General features: G+C 59.6%; 7 protein-coding genes and 1 non-coding gene across 8 annotated transcripts; 4 read left to right on the plus strand and 4 right to left on the minus strand.

Moving 5' to 3' along the window:
• Positions 1-615: 615 nt before the first annotated feature.
• On the plus strand, positions 616-2,721 carry A1Q1_04788 (uncharacterized protein; the record flags this gene model as incomplete). The annotated part of the gene is made up of 2 exons (XM_014323026.1): positions 616-1,004; positions 1,416-2,721. 2 exons carry the CDS (start codon positions 616-618, stop codon positions 2,719-2,721), a joined length of 1,695 nt encoding a protein of 564 aa, XP_014178501.1.
• Positions 2,722-3,739: 1,018 nt separating this feature from the next.
• On the plus strand, positions 3,740-4,084 carry A1Q1_04789 (uncharacterized protein; the record flags this gene model as incomplete). The annotated part of the gene is made up of 1 exon (XM_014323027.1): positions 3,740-4,084. One exon carries the CDS (start codon positions 3,740-3,742, stop codon positions 4,082-4,084), a length of 345 nt encoding a protein of 114 aa, XP_014178502.1.
• A 215-nt stretch (positions 4,085-4,299) lies between these two features.
• On the minus strand, positions 4,300-5,706 carry A1Q1_04790 (uncharacterized protein; the record flags this gene model as incomplete). Its single annotated transcript, XM_014323028.1, has 1 exon — positions 4,300-5,706. One exon carries the CDS (start codon positions 5,704-5,706, stop codon positions 4,300-4,302), a length of 1,407 nt encoding a protein of 468 aa, XP_014178503.1.
• A 435-nt stretch (positions 5,707-6,141) lies between these two features.
• A1Q1_04791 (uncharacterized protein) lies at positions 6,142-8,415 on the minus strand (the record flags this gene model as incomplete). Its single annotated transcript, XM_014323029.1, has 3 exons — positions 6,142-6,734; positions 6,792-7,030; positions 7,124-8,415. The coding sequence occupies 3 exons, from the start codon at positions 8,413-8,415 to the stop codon at positions 6,142-6,144; spliced, it is 2,124 nt and encodes a 707-aa protein (XP_014178504.1).
• Positions 8,416-9,107: 692 nt separating this feature from the next.
• Positions 9,108-10,980, minus strand: A1Q1_04792 (lipid particle protein; the record flags this gene model as incomplete). The annotated part of the gene is made up of 3 exons (XM_014323030.1): positions 9,108-9,886; positions 10,111-10,346; positions 10,400-10,980. The coding sequence occupies 3 exons, from the start codon at positions 10,978-10,980 to the stop codon at positions 9,108-9,110; spliced, it is 1,596 nt and encodes a 531-aa protein (XP_014178505.1).
• Positions 10,981-12,944: 1,964 nt separating this feature from the next.
• Positions 12,945-15,346, plus strand: A1Q1_04793 (uncharacterized protein; the record flags this gene model as incomplete). The annotated part of the gene is made up of 10 exons (XM_014323031.1): positions 12,945-13,081; positions 13,130-13,718; positions 13,782-13,880; positions 13,964-14,130; positions 14,196-14,234; positions 14,286-14,418; positions 14,548-14,753; positions 14,826-15,005; positions 15,084-15,094; positions 15,201-15,346. The coding sequence occupies 10 exons, from the start codon at positions 12,945-12,947 to the stop codon at positions 15,344-15,346; spliced, it is 1,707 nt and encodes a 568-aa protein (XP_014178506.1).
• A 40-nt stretch (positions 15,347-15,386) lies between these two features.
• On the plus strand, positions 15,387-15,466 carry A1Q1_t495. Its single transcript has one exon. It is a non-coding gene; the product is annotated as a tRNA-Asp (tRNA).
• A 451-nt stretch (positions 15,467-15,917) lies between these two features.
• On the minus strand, positions 15,918-17,102 carry A1Q1_04794 (uncharacterized protein; the record flags this gene model as incomplete). Its single annotated transcript, XM_014323032.1, has 5 exons — positions 15,918-16,161; positions 16,291-16,300; positions 16,366-16,430; positions 16,514-16,786; positions 16,870-17,102. The coding sequence occupies 5 exons, from the start codon at positions 17,100-17,102 to the stop codon at positions 15,918-15,920; spliced, it is 825 nt and encodes a 274-aa protein (XP_014178507.1).
• Between the last annotated feature and the right edge of the window lie 1,406 nt (positions 17,103-18,508).

Genomic DNA, 18,508 nt, shown 5'->3' on the forward strand with positions numbered 1-18,508 from the left:
CCATCGGCTTAGGCCGAACAGATAAGGAACGGATCCAAATCCTGAGCGCCGTCTTAAGTCACCGATCTCCATCCCGAAGGTCGTCATGAACTCCTTCCTCCCTCTCTGCAGGCTCCACCTCACCCTTCAAGTTCCCTCACATGAACTCAAGAATCCGTGACACTCCGATTCTCAGCATACTGGTCGACCTGTAACATCTCCGTGAGGATGTCCTCACACGCAGTCGAGGTGAGATCCTACCAGCATTCGCCGTCTCCACTTCCGCGCGCCGACTTGGGACCAGTCCTCCACCTTATCGTCCCACACTGCGATCCCAGTACCCTCCGGGTGCTTCTCCGAACGTGCACCTTCTTGCGCCAAGAGGTGATAGGAGACATCCGTCGACGCGGTGGAAGCGTGCTGAGTATCGATGCCGGGAGACGCGGCTGGGAAGTGAAGTCGTGGGGCTTCCTCCTGCCGTGGTTTCACCCCGAGAGCCCCTTGCTACCCAAGGTGAGCACTCTCCAGAGGTGCAGAGAACTGCGAATCGACTTCGCCGCCATTCAGGTCATGCAGCATCTGTTGGTACATCTTCCTCGGAGGTGCTGTTTGCACGTGAACGACTTTCCCACAGCAATGTCGAGCTTCTCCGATCTTTCCAACCAGGTCGTCCTACCTCCGGTTGATCGATTGTACCTCCGACTAGCCCTGGGGTTGAAGTACGACTTCTCCTTGGAAACGGTACCGATCGAGCACTCGGCTCAGTGCGTGGAGGTGGAGCTGAATCTGGACGCTCTCTTCCTTGAGCACTGGCTCGTGCTCCCCGCCTTCATCGGTTCATCCACCAGATGCCTGCACGTCCGTTGCTACGGTGACACCTGGTTCGACATCCCAGAGGAAGAGGACCTGATTCACGCCGGACCTCCTTTCGACAGTCTCGACATCTTTACCCTCTTCACCGGCACAGAGTACGGTTTCGGCAGTCCCGGTCATCGTGCCCGTGAGGATGTCAAAGCTGCGCTCCGGTGCGTCTTCAGGGCGTCCGACAAGGTGCGCGACGCAGGTGGAGATGGACGAGCTGGCGGACGCCTGTGTTCCATTCCCGATGCAAACGCTTGGTGTGTCTAGAAGGGTACCAGGCAATTGTCATGTGCGATGAGTGGTGAGTCGACAGATGCAAACGGCAGCTGACTGCAGTGACAACCGCGATACACAACGGGGCGAAGATGCGACACCGCGCAGTCGTCAGCGGCACTTGCTGCGCTGTGTGTGATGCACATACGTGGAGTGCGCATCCGACCCGCCCATCATTGTCGCATTCGTCAACTCTTTTAGCGGCAGCATAATCTGAGCTTTCCATCAACGCCCATCAACGCCCACGCATTGAGTACCGCACACCTCCTTTCCCGTTACCATCAGACGCTCGACGTCTGCAGCGGGTTAATGGTGGTGGCGATGCCGCGTGCGACGCGCTGGTCGACCGGTCTCGAGACGTGGCCGGCCAAGGTGCTTATCGTGACTGCCGTCACAAAGGAGGTTTCGACGCTGCAGCCAAGGGCCCTGAAGACCGCCGATCTGAAGCCCAAGATGACAACGCAGGAGTTCCTGGAGGACCTGCACAAGACGCAATCCCAGAAGGAGCATTCCAAGGCTGCAGCCAAGAGTGCGGCGTTGGAGGACGACACCGGTGATGCCCCTACTCCGAACGGAAGCAGCGCCGTCGGCGAGAACGACAAGACGACCAGCGACAGGGGTCAAAGCTCTCAAGCCTCCAGCAGCAGCGACCCCGGCATTGACTATGCATGTGCTTTCTCCCTCATCATATCGTTTCTCGACTGGTCGACCCTGCTCGCTCTTCGCGGTATATGCCATCTCATCAGGGACGCCGTGGACGACTATCTCACGGTCCCCGAGATGATGTTCGAGATCCGACCCCCAAAGCGGCCCAACGCGTTCCTCGTCTACGCTTGCATCGGTGGATTCGACCGCCTGCTGCCCTTCTTCGCCAACGCCAGCGGCAGCGCACGCCAGATGATCGCTTTGCGCCAGGCAAAGGCGATCTCGCTCAGCGGCCGCATGCACCCAATCGTCAACTTCATGTTCACGCAGCTCACCGCGAGCGCGACAGTGTTCATCGATCTCGTCACCGGTACATCCAAATGTCCCATCGACCTACCCCCCATCCGCCGCCTCATCATCGGTGAAGACCAAGTCGCCGCCTGGTCTGGCCTCGCACTCGGCCTGCACGTCCGGCACGCAGCGCAAGAGGTCGAAGTCCGCATCCCCCTCGGCGGCTCGTGGCTAGACTGGGCCCTCGGCCCACTGCTATGCCAAACGGCCTTCTCCTCCCTCCTGCGTCCGCGCACGCAGCGCCTAACCTTGCGCGCCGACGGCCGCGTCGCCGCCTTCCTCGACACGGTCAAGCTGCTCTTCCCTGTCTCCGCGCACCCGAACCTGAACATAGCGGTTGCCCTGCGCACCGACGAGTGGTGGGAGCGCGTGCAGCCGAGCGGGATTGTGGCGCGCCGCATCGCGGCCGTGTTCGGGGTCAGGGTTCAGCAGGTCTCGGCCCAGGTCCAGGACGCGGGCGCGCTCATGCGCTGGATCCAGGCAGCTGCTATTGAGGAGAGGCGGCGCGAGATTGCTAGGCAGCTGGCTGCCGTTGAAGAGGAGGATGAGGAGGAGGAGGAGCTCGAGGACTGGGAGATCGACGGGGAGTGGTTCGGGAAGAAGGCGAAGTGAGCGAGCGAGCGGAAGACGGTAGCAAGCGCAAGAGGGGAACGGAGGCATGCATAGGAGGCAGCAGTAGTAGGTATGGTTTGGAATCTGAAAACTGTACACTCTAGCCTGGACAATGCATAGCATCGGCCTGGTGCCGGATAAGCGAGATCAAAAGAAGGAGCGTCTGCGGATCGCGTGTGCGCACAGATGTCGATGTCCGAAGCCTCACCTCTACGACGCAGTGCCTGAAGAAGTCCCAGAAGGCAACACTCTGCGGATCATCAGTCCGGCGAGGTTGAACCGGCAGGTTCTCGCTCGAGTGCGAGGAGGCGAGAAGGGGCGGAGCCGTAGACCCGCACAGCCCATGCACTGCACGCGCACAAGTCAGCTCGCGCAGTCCTTAGACGAAAAGGTTTGTTTGCACAACTCATCCACAAGACAGTATGTTCATCTCCCGCCGACCCGCCCGGTCACCCCGCGCCCCGTCCTCGTCGCAATCGACAGACCCGACGACACTCTCAATCAGTCCCACAGACTACACGCTCGTAACGGACATCTCGTGCTCGCCCGGGTATAGGAGGGTCCGGCCCCGGTTGCGCGCGCGAGTGTGTCGGTTCTGTCGGCGGCGCGTGCTTCGACCCCTGGGCCTCATCTCGGCAATCACTGGCAAGCAGGGCAGAGCGGCAGTGAGGCCCGATGTGCATGCTGGTGTCTGGGTACGCATCGTGGGATATCTAGACTACGGCGCACGCTTGCGTCTCCGCCAGGTCTGCAGGGCAATGCGCGACGTCGTGGACGCCAGTTATCGACCACAAGTCTGGGCAATCAGCGTCGGCGCTGAGGGGGTAGAGCTACGCTTCTCCGACGGAGGGGGCATGCGGCGGCTGCCCTTCTCCCACCGAGGATTGGACTACTATGCCCGCGGCGCGGCTCTCGAGGCCTCAGCACTGAAGTATGCTCGCCAAGTACGTCTCCTCGGCGACGGGGCGTCTCCCCCTCCGCCGAGACTTAATGAGATCCTCGCCCACCTCCCTGCGACATGTACCGTCTCCATCGACCGGCTGGCGCGCACCGCCAGTACGCCGCTCGCGTTCCCACCGCTGACGACGATAAGGCTGTCGGCGTGGCATCTCTCGGGCCCAGCCGCCTCCCGCCTAGTGATGGGGGCACACGGGGCACGCCGTCTCTCCCTCGCCCTCTCGCCGGCTCTGGGCCGCCTGCACCCTCTCCTCCCCTCCCACGCCGAGGCCAGGGGGAGGGGCACGGTGCTGCTCAACCGCGCCGTGTCCGTGCTCTCGCTCTGGATCAGTGGCGGACCCCAACGCCCAAAAGCCGAGGACGTGCTATCTGCCCTGCGCCTGTTATTCGCCGACCTGCACAGTGATCAAATCGCGCAAGGCCTCCGGGTGGAAATCGACAGCGACTGGCGCCGTTTCGGCGGTGACTTGTCCCCGAGTGCGCTGGTATATCTCGTCGCGGACCTTTTCCGGACCGATCCGCGCTGCGTCGTGCTGAATTCGAGGGGCGTTTGGGGCATGGCGGAGCGCAAGCCGCCCATTGCGCCTTCGAGTCTGGGTATTCCGTAGAGCTTTCAGAGCTTTACACGAGAATACCCTCCAGACCCGAGGCGAGCGGGGCACAGTGCCCGCATCGACCCGAGGGCTCTGCCGGCTGCCCGTGCAACCTCTTCCATTCGCAGCGGGGCAGTTCTCGCGCCCGCACGCTCTCGATCGGCAGGCCGAGGTAGGCCGCGAAGCGCCGCCGCAGCTCGGCATGGTCCTCTGTCTGGCTTGCCGTCCGGCGCATGCGCGCACGGAGGCGCTCGACGAGACTCCTGACTTCAAAATCGGGCAGGGCGCGGGCGAGGATCTCCACGCGCTTGAGCTTGAGAGCCGGGGGCGGGTCGGTGCTCGACGCCGGGTCTAGGGGGAAGTTGGGCGAGGACGGGGATAAGGGAGAGATGGGCGGTGGCTTGGGGGTGAGAGCCCTCGAGAGGGACGGGGGTGGCAGAGGAATCAGACAGGCGGGATTCCAGAACGGTTCGGGCATGACGCCTTGCTGCTCCAGTACGAGCTCGGTCGTCTCTGGCCCCAGAGCGCCGGAGAGTCCAGCACAAAGCTGGGAGTAGGACGCGCGGGCCAGGATCGGGTCCGCAATGAGTCTCGTCAACCTCACATGCACAGTCTGCGCACTATGCCTCAGTTCAGGCGTCACGCCGCCTCCGTCGTTCAAGCCCCCCTTTGCTCCATTCACCCGACCCTCTTTCCACCAAGCCGCTCCTCCACCAACGCCCTCGACATCAGACGGCAGAAGAGAAGCAGGCGCCCGCCGCGCCCATCTCTTCCCGACTTCCTTGATCCCCAGTCGCGCCCCGCAGAGACAGTTCGGCGTGACGCTCATCGTGAGCTTGCTCACTTTCGGAATAGAGTACGCGGGCGCGGGCGCGTGCTGCGCGTGCAGGATCACGATGTGCGCAGTCCCCGGTGCATGGCTCAGGACTGCATCAAGTCCGGGCGAGGGGGGGACGTCGACTAGCACGATAACCTTGGCTCTCGAAACACCCTTTGCGCGAGCCGAAGGCGAGCCCGTGGGGTGAAAGCACGGCAGGCGCTCCTCGTCCGGCTCGGCGGGCGAGGCGGGAGCCGGCGGGTCGACGGCGCTCGGGTTTGCGGGCACGTACCGCCGCCAAGGAGAGGGGCTGCGGTGTCGTCTAGGACTCCTCGTTCGGCTGCTTTCGCGGCTTCGGCTGGGACTGCGGGATGTAGTTCGGGTAGGCGAGGGCCAGTTTCGTAGCGGCGGGAGATCGGGCTCCCATACGCCCTGTTGCGAGGAGACTACGATCTGCCCACCGACCGAGCGGAAGAAGAGCGTTTCGCCGGTCAGGACGCGGTCGACCCAGTCTCGCAGTGTCGAGCAGGTACCCCGCGCTGTGAGCAGGGTGTGTCTGCCTGAGAGGCGGAGGATGTCCTCGACTATGTCGGGGTAGGAGGCGTAGGGCAGCGTCATGGCTGGATTTCCATAGCGATGCCGGGCATGGATTGCGATGGCGACGGGTCCAGACTTGATGGGTGCAAGGTTAAGAGGGAGTGATTAGCAAACTGCAAGAGCAGGGCACACGAGCATCCCGGAACACGCTTAAGAAACGCTTAGTTGCTACCGGGACTTCCCACGGCTGTCATGACCGAAAGGGACAGTGGGTCTTCCCGAAACCAGCTGACAACGGCACGGGGGCTGATAGCAGCAGAGGAGGGCTAGATAAGCGCGTGGTGTGGGCACGTGATGAGTCCTCCGCCGCCTCACTCGTCTGCCTCTCTGCTCTCTAACTGCTGCCAATACAATGCAAGAATATCTAAGTCTACCTGGCATGACAAGTGACAAGATCTATGGCTTTGGATACAACGGACATGCGGGAGCTGGCCAGCCAGTCTGCCGCTTTTACGCCTACGACTCGATCCTTCCCTGCTCGGCTGGCGGGTCGATGCCCATGTCCCGGTCCACGACTGGCCGCCTCTTCGCTCGCCCAACCGCCGCACCGAGCTCCTCAACAACTCCAGAAAGGATACGCATCTCCATCTCCGCACCGAGGGGATCCTCCTCGTCCGTGCCGAGATGTACGCCTATCACGCCGCCCTTGAAGGAGCGCACCTGGCTTCGGAAGGCTTTCAGATCAAGTTGCACGCGGTTCAGACTCTTGGTCGTATCGTCGATGCCCGCAATCGTGCCCTTCGTGATAGCAAGGTCGGCGGAGATGCGCTGCAGCTTGGACGGATCGCCGCCCTTGAAGAACCGTAAGGTGGAGTCGAGCGCGCGCTGCCAGCCAGGATAGCGCTCCTTCTCTGCCTGCAACTCTGCGGACGAGGAGGACAAGGTGTGCAACAGTTCCCAGCCCTTCGCGGATCCGCGGACGGAGATCGGGATGGCGCCGTCGATGGCAGAGTATAATCGGTCGAGATCGCGGTCAAGGCGAGAGAGAAGCGAGTCAAGGCGAGCCATGACGCGCGACGGCGGCGGACCGTCAGGCATGCCGAGCAGGTCTACGAGTGAGGAGAACTGGCGTCAGCTACAGGTCTAAGAGTTGCAAGCTGAAGTACCGCGCTCATCGACCAGAGCAGGGAAGCTTGTGCAAAGCCCGCCGGAAACGGTACGACGCGAAGCCACACTCACCTCCCAGAAAAGCCACGAGAAGGTCGTCACGCTCATCGCGTTGATGGCAACGATCTCGTCCGTAAGCTCGCTAGCAAGGTTGGCTAACTCTATGAGCTCAAGTCCGACCATCTCGCGCTGGTCTAACGTTGACCCAGTACTGATCGCGATTCCAAGTTCATGAATCCTGTACGTCAGCTAGAGCACGTGAAAGAAAAGGCGAGCTTATGCCCTCCTCAAGCACAGATACTGGAACCTGAGTGAAGTGTGGGTGACTCACCGTACATGACCCAAGCCCTGGGTCATCCGCCCATCGCCGAGCACCGTCAGACTCTCAAAGATGTCCTTTGCGTGCCGCGCCTCCTTACTCAGTCCCCTCGAGACTGCAGCGACGTCTACCTCACGAGCGACGTCCACCTTCTTGCCACCGCCGAGGCCACGCCACCCCCATCCCTTGCCTACCAGACTGAGCTCGCAGGCAATCCCGGTCAGGAGGCAGGCAGGTGTTGCGGCGAGCTTGAACGGCAGGCCCACGGCCGTCGACAGCGGCTCGGGGAGTCCACTCAGCGCATGTCGGATGTAAAGCACCGCAATCCAGCCAAGACCGGCCAGCACGAGTAGAATGACGAGCGTGTTGAGCAGATGCCACAGGACCGGACCGAGTACCACTCGCAGCGGCATCAGGACGACGCGGAAGGGAAGAAGCAATAGATTGATCGTCGAGCTCAGCGTCGGCCTGTTGTCGTTGTACCGTGCGTCGGCCTCGGATTTCGCCGCTCTCGCCGCTCGTCGTCGTCTCCTTTCCAGGCGCTGTCGGTCCTTCTCCTCCTTCTCTCGTCTTCGTCTGCGCTCACTCTTCTCCGGCGAAGACCCTGAGCTAGAAGCCGACTCTCTGCCCGACACGAAGGGGTGTTCCCGTGGCGGGGAACGCGGCGGCTCGACGTTACTTCTGGAATGACTGATCGATGCTAAGTTCGAGGCATGCGCGGAAACACCACTAGTGCCGCCGGCCGCCTGGAGTCCAGAGTCTTCTGTGAAGGCGCTGTGGGCGGGGGTTCGTTCGGCCGTCTGCGAGAGGCGGAATGAACTAGGCGGTGAGGCTGCACTCCCAGAGCTGCGTGACGAACGGCTAGAGCGGCGCGTAGACGGTCCGCGGATGGAGTTGGCAGATCCACTTCTTCGGATCGAGGGATGCAGGGGTACAGCCGATGAGCCAGAACCTGCGCCAGCGTCGTACTGCGCTGCGAGGTTTGAGGAAGACATTGGCCGCGGCGGTGGGAGAGGACCGGTGTACCGCCGGGCCGCTTCTTCGGCCTGCACTTCGTCGGGCGTCGCGGGAAGGGCCTTCCCGGCAAGCAGCGGGTTGCCCGCAGGTACGTGACTCGGCGTCGATTGTCTTGGGTAGGAGTGTCGCTGAGAGGTCGAATATGCGGATGGGAGGGAGTAGGCCAGTGAGGGGTACGAGTATGTCGCGGGGCGCGTCGAGCGCCGTTCGGGTGTTCCACTGGCAGCCGTCGAGGCGTCGCGCGGGCGCATCGGGCCGGGGACGCTGTACTGAGGGGGAAGCCCCATAGCGCCAGAGGAGTCGACCGAGCGGTGCGGAGCGAGTGGCGGGGTCGCGGAAAGAGTGCGAGGGAGGGAGTGCGTGTGTGGAGTTGGATGAGGGAAGGTCGTGTGGATGTGGGGAAGGAAAGAAGGTGGATGGCACAAGAGGGTGAGTAGGGAGTGCGTGTGTGAGTGTGTGTAGTGCAGGGCGCGCGAGGTCGCGAGCTCGCGAGTGTGTTCGGTCGGTCGCCACCGAAATGAGAAAGTCGCATGAGGAGGGATGAAGGTCTGAGACAACGACCCGCGTGAACATGGCCTCGCCCTCAGGTGACGCCCAGGCACGGCCCGATTGCCTGTCCCGGCAATTCTGGCACTGAGCTCGGGCCTCTGCAATCTCCCTCTTCCCTGCATTTCTACCCTGTCGACACCCCCCGAGTGCCCACTTGCTTCGCGACCATCATGCACCCCCTCGACAACGCCGAATGCACTCAAAAGTTGGTGGATGTTGGACACACTCTATAATGCCATGCGGATTGTGCGGAAACTATGTAAACAAACAAACACTCTACTCTCTCTTATCTATCCCTGGCTGTCACTCGTCGGCCGCGTCGACTCAATGTCGTCTGAACTTTATCAGCTCTCCCTTCCGCGCATCTCTCGTAATGACCCGCTAGCGTGGCCTGCTCCACTGAATGCACTCCCTGGACAGCACACTGTGCTCAGGAGCGCTCGGAGAGAGCAGGCCAGGCGGACAGAACACGTTTGTACTCACCGACAAAACTCTCGTACCCCCACTCGACCGCCTCGGCGGCCCAGTAAAAGTCGCAGTGCTCGCTCTTGTCGAGCTTGGTGACCTTGACAACACGCACATCCTTCTCCTTCTGCTCGAGACGCTCGAGCAGCGGCTCGGTCAGAACGAGATAGTCGCAACCGCCGTAGTAGATCGACAGTGGAGGGAAGCGCGCATCGTACCAGCGCTCGAGGCTGTCGTCAAGCGTGCACTTGCGGTCGGCGAAGCCACCCTTGCCGCACCACCAGAAGATGCTTGCACTTGAGACCTGCGTCGGTGTGAAGCGGAACATCTTGGTCTTGCGGCGCTTGAGCCAGTTTGCGTCGGTCCAACTGAACAGGAATGCGAACATGATGTAGCCAACAGTCGAGAAGATCTGCGCGGGACAGTAGTCGTACGCAATCTTCATGAGCGGAATGAAGTCGAGCACGCCGAATAACCGCCGCCAGGTGTCCCACTCGATTCGGTTCAGCGTCGTGAACGGGAAACCAGTCGTGAGCGGGCCGGCGTACACCGCTGGCGCCAGAGCGATGAACACGCTCATCTTCTGGCCCAGATCGGGGCACATGCCGAGCGACAGCGAGATGAACGTGAGTCCGTTGCCCTGCGAGTGGCCCATGAACGCAATCTTGTCGTATCCCGTTTCGTCGCGCACGTGGTCCACCATTGCCGGAAGGTCGTACATGGCGAGGTCCCTGATCGTCCAATCTGATGTCAGCTGAGTTCTTATCGAGAGAAGATTGGGACCGGCCCGGTGCTGCGCGTGCCGGCGCATTCGGCATACGAAGAGCCTTCGGAGGAATCGCGGGATCAGTAGAACCACGAACCACTTCCAGCGCGCAGAAACCTTAACGCGCCGTTCCTGGCTACTTCCCACGAAGCACTGCGCGGCACGTCACCGCCAGCGCACTGAATCAGTAAGTGTCACTCACCCCAGAATCGCGGATCCGTCCGTGCATAACTCCGGTGGCCCATGTCGAACACGCCGCGCGTGTTGCCCAGGTACACCTGGTAGCCCTTGCGTGCGAGCCAGAAGGCAAGCGAGCGGTCTTCCGACGTGATGAACGAGCCAGAGCTTTGGAACAGGCCGTGCAGGATAAGGACGGGGAAACCACGCCCAGGCGCGACAGTCCGCGCGTCTATCGTGGGGTCGGTCACGCGGTGAACGCTGTAAGTTAGCTCTCTTCGGATAACGGGTTAGCTCTACAACGTCGGACGTACCGAAGGTAGAACCCATCGTCGGTCACGATAGTCTGCTCCTCGATCTCCATGCCGCAGTTGCGCGCATAGTCCTTCGGGTCTTTCGTGACCTTCTCCTTCCTCCAGTGCTTGTGGTCGTCCCATTCGTATATCTTGTCCTTGTCTATTCCGAGGACGCGGCGCACGACCTTCGGACCAAACTGATATGCCTCGACAATAAGGGCATACACGACTACGCCGAGAAGGAAGGCAGTCGAGATGACGAGCGAGAACGTCTGGTTCACAAACAGCCGCGCCTTCTCCCAGCGCGTGAGCGGTCGGTGCGGTGCGCCATGGTATGTCGGAGCGAGGCCGGGAAATGTCGGGCGGAGCAAGTGCTGCGTCGGGGTGACAACGCGGTCGATAAATAGCCGCAGGTACGATCGCGTACTCGACGTTGATGAGCTGCGAGACAGCGACGCGTGCACTGGCGTTGGCGCAAGGAGTTGAGGGTCGTTAGCCCCGAAGCTCTTGCCGCCGCCGTTGCTGCGCAGCGCCGCAGCGCTGCCGGCACTGTTAGCGCGCAGCAGCGGGTCTGTCACGCCCGCCTCAAAGTTGGACATTGTGGGCTGGCGCATGGGCTGGTCGCGCTTACCCGGGGCGGTCTTGGCGACGGGAATGGTGAGATTGTGACTTGAGCGGCCACAGGCGCTACCGTAAGAGTAGAATGGTGGCGAGGACGGGGGAAAGGTGAGGTGGTCTGAAGAAACTGAAAGTCGTCGGCGTGACAATGCCGGTCGAAATTGGGGTAGCAAGGAGCAAGAATGGAAGGGGTATGGATATCGGGAAGGTGGTTGAGCAGACAATGCGATGAGAAAGAGCTCGAGGTCCGCTCAGGTGGAGGGCGCAGGTAATTTCATGTAAACATCGAACGACTGGCCTGGTTATCTTATCACGTGGCACGCCCTGCGTCGTCCTTCCCGCCTGAACGCCGCCACCAATAGGCGTCTGTGTGCGGGTCGGTCTGACGTAAGAGGCTGTAGGCGCGTCACAGGCACGTGTCTCCCGACGATGTTAGGCGCGATCACCTCCACTGATTGGAATGCTGCGCCTGGAATCAAGTCGTTGACGACACTTGAATGCTGCGCTTTCGGTGGAGTCGGAGCGTCAAGACGTTGGAGTTGGAGTTCTTTCCTGTAGCCTCTTCGAGCAGGCCATATATCCAAGCTCTCATTCGGTCAGTCGTACGATTCGGTGTGCTGAAAGTATGTCGTCCGGTGAGCGTCGGTCGAGGTTGGGATCGGGCGTTAGCGGCATGTGTGGCCTCCTTGTGACTTCACAGTATGCGTCACCCGTTCCTTCGGACAAACTATCACATGCAGGGTACGCAGTACGTGCCTTCTCACCACCTAATAGCAACGTTCTGGGCCATCTTAGGACAGGAGAGGAGGCTTTGACGGAAGAGTCGGCTGCTGGTTATCTTATCACGAGCAATGCCTAGGTCCGCGGCTAGCAACCTCTTGGGGGCCATCCTCCGCTGCGCCGTTGTCTCGGTTCGATCACTGATCACTGATCGGCAGTGATACTGACGCTGAAGACGTGTCTGAGCTGACATCGCGTCTGACGCAGGACAGAGAGCACCATGCGCCTCAGCCGCCCTCATCTCGTGCGACCTTGTCCCAACCCAAGGCCCACTCTGCGAAACCCCCACGCTGCTCCTCGCACAGAAGCGCTCTGTGTGCCAACACGGCAACATATACTAGTAGGAAAGCAGGCTTTCGCCCGCAACGCAGTGACGTGCGGCCTCGACACTGTCACACTTTTTCATTCTTATGACCTACGCCTTCTCGATGATAAAAACTCGTCAAAGAAGTCCACCGTCTATGAGCAAAACAGATGTGCGTGGCTCGCTGAGTCGGCTTTGGGATGTCGCAAGGAAGCCATGCGTTGAGGAAGGCTTCTCGAACAGAAATCTACGGCAATACTGGTGAAGCTCACATCTAGCCGATCCAAAGGAACTCGCCCTGATGCACAACCCTCCAGATGCGCATGGCCAAGGGCCGACGTATCTTTTGGTCTGGAGCTGCCAATCAACCGCTTCCAATTAACCTCGGCGCATTCGACCGTGGAACCAAACATGGGGCCCCACAGGTTTCCACCATGAGGACTTGCTCGAGCCCATCGTCGTCTCTTTGCGCACAGAATGAGGGTAGCAACGCAAGGGAACCTAGTCATGTAAAGGATTTGTCTGTAATGCCCTTGGACTTAGGGCGGATCAGAAGCAGGCGACGGCGATCTGGAACTATTGCAGACAGCGCCCTCACAAAGACATCGTGACAGCCACTTCCGTCATGACCTACTCACAAAATCTGAACACTCGTCCACACAGTCTTCATTCCCCTTCAGTTCACACAAGAGGGGAATGTTAACCACCTTGCGCCTTCAGGCGGTAGCGCACCGCTACATCCCACCTCCCTTCTGCACCCCCTCGTTCTTGCACTTGCAACGTTGCCCATTCCCACGCCTCGCAACCTGGCACCCACCTTGGCCACTCCCCTCTCGAGCACCCACAAAGCAACAGGCAGCAATGGAGTCGTTCATCTCGGTCACGACCAAGTTTGTTCCTGCGCGCAACCCGCAGAAGTATGTCACCCTCGTCTCGAAGGACCCCAACATGTCCGAGGTCGAGCACATCATGGACAGCTCTGTGCTCCGCGCGGCGTCGTGAGTAGCATGAGCAGCTCTGTGGAGGCCAAGGAAGCTGAACTGCAGCCCGATCGTCTCCTCATCGTTGCAGAACGTGAACCTGGCGCAGCAGAAGCCGATCTTCGTGCTCTACGCGGACTCGATCGCGGTCTCGAACTTCATCTCGCTCATCAGCCTGACCAACCCCGTCCCAGGCGACATGGATGCGAACCGCCTCCTCGCCGTCGGGCGCCTCATGGCCACGTTCGCGGTCATCCCCTCCGTTCGCGACATGTACCGCCGCCACGCCGAGGCGGCATTCAGCAAGTGGACCGAGCTCACGATCGTCACGTGGGTCCAGGTCGCGCTCCTGGCGCAGTCGGCTGGTATTCTGAACACGGTCCTTCTCCGTGGCGGGTTCCTCTTCAAGAGCGCCAACACTGTTGAGCGCTGGCTCGCGTGCCTCAAGGAGGCGGAGGATGAGAGCGAGTTCGAGCCGCGTACCGCCAAGGTGCTCTTCTGGATGACTGGGGCTGCCAAGCTCGGCGCGAACTTGGGCTCGTACCGCGCCAGGTTTGTTGGTGAGCTAGACTGGAATGGCCCTCCGAAGCTAACGGCTCAGACAACAAGCTCTGCTTCTCCTCCGAGACCGAAGAGGACGTCTGGATCGAGTGAGGTGAGCTCAACCGGCCCGGACGAAAGCTGATCACAGGCCGCTGGCCTAATGACTGTCGGGCAGCCGTCCCCGTGTCTTATTGGTTTGTGGCAGCTGACTTATAGGAAGGACGAGCTGACGCCCAGATCTCAAAGCCGATCATTGATCTCTGCTAGTCGAGTAGTGAGTCGCAGCTGAGTAGGGATCGCTCCTAGCTTACCCCAGATCAAGCTGTCTCAGACATTATGTCCCATGCAGACTCACAGTGTTCTTCTCTGGAATTAGATAAGGCCAAGTCGCGCACGACGAGCATACTCAGGCAACGGCAGAGTAACTCCTTCCGATCTGCTGAGCTCACAGATGGCCGCGCCATCGGGGGCTCACAGTTTGACTCAGGTCTGGCTGACGCAAGGATTCCCCCAGCGAGGCTCAGGTGAGCTGACCAACTCTTCCAGCTAGCTCACGTCAGACGTTCCACGTTGCAATGCGAATCCTTAGGGGGCCTTGCCCTCTCCAACGTTGGAGTCTTAAGCCCTCGTGAGCTAAACATCTGCTGACCGACAGCTCACCTCAGCGCATCTCACCCAGACGCTGGGGTTCTGGCGACGGAGCAATGATGCGATGCGGCTGGACGTGTTATGTGGACAGGGGAAAAGCCGATGGAACAACGTGGGCTGTCTTTGAATCTGTACTAGCTGACGCCAGCACCTCCAACCCAAGTGTAAGTTAGGTGGGCGTCTTCTGCTCACCTCGGGCTTCCGCTCTGAGTACTTCGATGATCTTGTCGTCCATGCGACAGGGTTCGCATTGCTGTGCCGCTATGTAAGCTAGAACTTCCAGAAACTCAAAGCTCACTTCAGCTCTTCTTTCCGCCGGTGGACTCGCAAGGGGTCTCACAGCTGACCTCTCCGTGCTGCAACACGACGAAGGTGTCTTTTTCCTAAGCAAGTGCTGCTTCTTCAAGCTGTGTCCCAAGCCACGACCCTCATCCCTTGTCAAGCGGACTGTGGCAGGCACCTCTCCTACCACGACCTTGACCTCTCCCCACCTTGTTGCGTGAGTCAGTTGCCTTTGGGTGATGCTTAGCTGACGCCAGACTCGTCTCTATCTGCTGTCGAGGCGATCAAGTCTCCTGCAAGTGTTGGCAGGTAGGCTGACCGGTTCCATTTCAGAGCTCACATCAGGACTGGAGTCACCCGGTAGCTACGAGTACCGTCTGGAGCTTACCTCAGCCCATGCGTACTCGACGTTCAGAATGCCCGATCCCTACAGATATCGCCCCCTACACTGTGCCGGGCTGGTCACCAGGTAAACCGACACCATCTTCCATCTGATTCTTGACCTCTCCTGGCCTCGCAGCAGCATGACCGAGCCTTACACTGACAGTTCCGAAAGCCGTAAGTACTCTCAGCTGTCACAACCCCCAATGGAGCTAACGCCAGACTGTTGCCTCCTCGGTGCATGTTCTCAGCTGATTTATGGTCGTGACTGAGCTAATTTCAGTCTCTTCTCTCTCTTTCACCTCCTGTTCACCTCCTTCAATTCCTCAACGAGCTCTTCTTGTCAATTCCGCAGGCCAGGAAACGGCCGAGCATTCTCGACCCACGCCAGCAGTGGAAGCGGGGCGCCGTCGGTTTAGTCAGGAATGACTAAAGCGCCGTAAAACGATTCGAACCCATAAATAACCAGTTCCTGTTCGTATAACGGCTAGTATGCTCGCTTGTCATGTATGATCGCGGGAGATCGGAGTTCGATTCTCCGACAGGAAGCTTCCCTTTTTCGCCCTTCTTCGGCCTCTCCCGTGCATGGAAGGGACGCAGGGATGATGTTTTGCCAGAGAGGATGGATGGAGATTGGGCGGAGTGCGGATGGTCTGAAACTTCGGTCGGTGGAGGTGGAGGTGGAGGCTCTAGTGCAGGCTGATAGTTGCCGCGGCTGTCAAACTGATGCTATGCATGGATCGCGCTCTATCTAGTTGAGGTCTACGGATGAACGATGTACTGCTGAGTTAGCTGTAGGGCTATTCTGTTAGCTCACAGCATGCTGCCTTTGACTGCTGTCAGCTCGGTGCACGTCCGTTTCCAGCTCACATGATTATCCATCTGATGACCGACCCCTCACTGCCACTGTCAAAATCGAACCAGCGCCGTCCGGTCGTTGTCTCTGCAGACACACAACCTTCCACCTGCTCTGTTAGCTCAAAGTACATTGCAAGATCAGCTAACCATCATAGACGACCTTGACGTCCGTCAGAGACCCCGTCAGCGCATGCTCGTTGCCGAGATACACGAGCGCGCGCCACACATCCGGTTCGCGGGCCATTGCGTCGGCCGCTTCTTCCGGCGATGGCCAGGCGGGATTCACCTCGCCGCCGTGCCGTGTCGGGGCGAAGAAGGCGCCGGGTTTCGGACCCGCCTTCAGGGCCTTGTCCCAGAGTTCAGAGGAGGCGGTTAGATGTGCAAGTCTGGTGTCAGCTTACGAACACGCACATTTGCAAGCTGTAGATGCCCTGCTGACCAAACCTTCTGTCAGCTGAGCGAATCTCCAGAGTCAACCTTCTGCGTCACCTGGTGTAACATCGCTGACAACTCACCTGCTGTTAGCTAGACATCGTCCACCAGGCAGCTCACCTGCTTGTCAGCTATTATCTACCCATCGGCTAACTCACCTGTCTCATCAGCTTGGAGATGAGCGCGAAGCTCACCTATATTATCAGCTTTGGAGTGTGTCGGCCTGCTCACCTGTCACGTCAGCTAACAGTACCAAGACCCTTAGCTTACCTGCCATGTCAGCTACCCGGCGATGTCAAAGCTCACCTTAGCAGTGCAAAGAAGTTGCTGTTCGTAATCGGTCCTACGAACGCCTTCTCGACATATCGCTTCACGCTGGCAGACACAAAGGGCCGGCAGCAAAACACGTTCGCTGTCCGCGCGACCTCGAGCAGCTCGTCAACCGTGAAGCTGTGCTTGTGGGCGTGCGGCGTGATGAAGGTGATGAAGGCGGTCATGGCCTCGATGGGCTGCAGCGTGTCGATACTCGGTAGGGCGGAGGAGAGGTCGACCTCGTCCAAGATCGTATCGAAGACGTCGCTGTCGTAAGCTATGTCAATGCGATCAAAGGAGCTTCCCGACGGAGGGGTAAAGTGACTAGTGCAGGGAGCGTTAACACTCACGAGCAAGCTCTCAATACCTGCCCATTTGCCCGTACTTGCACCTTCCTCGTCGAGTGCGTCTTGCAGATAAGCAGGACGTCGTGGTGCGGGTTCGCGCTCGGTGTCAGCTCCATGTCGAGCAGCTGTTTCGAGAGGCGGCGCTGTGCCCTTCCTTGCGGTGCTGGAGTCGGAGCCGGACTCTGGACCTGCGGCGGGGAACGGTACCCGCCCGTCTTGAGCTGGAGGGCGGCCATGATGTTATCTCAGCTGCACTGTTGGTTCAGTTACTGGCCGCCGTTCGTTGAGGCAGAGAGGTCGACTGGGAAACACCGATGAGAGCCAGGACTAGCTGGGAAGAGCTGGTGATGTGATGGACGAAAGGACGGAGCGGAGGCAGTGTCGAGAGCGGTGCGATGACAGAAGTTTGAAGGCGAGGAAGGACCCAACCCGAAGCCAAAACAAACAACGCAATGCGCAGTGACCAACGCGGACGAGCAGACGAGCGCCGTGCCTGCGCAGTTTGCAGGAGAGGCCAGAACGGGTCTATTTTCACTGACGCTCGCCCCCTTCTCCTCAGATGTCTGTGCGCAGATCGGGGCCCTGCGACAACGCTTCCAGGAAGTGACCAGCGCTCTGGGCAATGAACGGAGAGCTCTTCACCGTCGTTCCTCCTTATTCCTAGCATACCTGACATTGTCATGCATCGTGGGGCTGAAATATCGATGACAATCCGAGAGGTTGCTAGGTGGAGGACTGGGGGAGCATTTCAGGGAGCACGCGCTCCTTACGAGCTGGATCAATTCATGTCACTGTTGCGCACCTGAACAGTTGGCGGATGCTTCAGTGCTCTAAACAGCATCTGTGCTACGGCGCATACTCCCATCTCCCGTCGTGCACTCCGTGTGGGGACTACGGGACGCCGTAGTAATCACCTGCCGCGTACTCTGATGGTCAGCTCAGCAAGGATCCGAAGCTTACCGACTACTCCTGCTGCACTCATCGTGGCCAACCAATGCTGGTGTTAGCTCAGAAGGCCGCTGGGAAGCTTGCAATGAGATCAGACACCTATTCTCATTTGTAACGGTCACCTTGTGATCCAGACCAGGTTTGTCATCTCGTGAGGCGATGAGGGAATGCTACTCACGCAGTAGTCTGAGGTGAGCTTCAACAGACGTCTTCGGCAGCTAAACAGCTGACTCTCCCAGGTACCCCTCGCTCTTCGACGAGCCAGGTGAAGATATGGGTGTCGCTCATAGTTTCTCTCAGAAGCTGGAGCGGGGGCGGTCACTTGATGCCGACGAGGCTCCTCACTGGATGTCAGCTCAATGTGCATATCTTCGTAGCTCACCTGTAACGTGATTTCTGTATTTCAGAACCTCCTACAGACTAAGGCTAGTGATGGAGGTCGGTTATGAACCACCGGAGACATCAGTTCTTCGCCTAAAGGTGCTAGGATGCTTCGAAGCACCCGCGGCCATCCAGCTTCGGTACCTGTTACAATTCAGCTACACTGCTGAACAACTCAAGCAGCTCACCAGTCACTGAGGCAACGCTCCATTGCGTAACCACTGCGAACGCCGGTCTGCAACTTTTGACTGTCAACAGACTGTGTTGTTAGCTTAGCCTTTCTCGACAATGCAGCTTACGATTAGGCGCTTCC

This window comes from Trichosporon asahii (genome assembly GCF_000293215.1).
Source record: "Trichosporon asahii var. asahii CBS 2479 unplaced genomic scaffold scaffold00070, whole genome shotgun sequence".
In the NCBI taxonomy this organism is placed as follows: domain Eukaryota; kingdom Fungi; phylum Basidiomycota; class Tremellomycetes; order Trichosporonales; family Trichosporonaceae; genus Trichosporon; species Trichosporon asahii.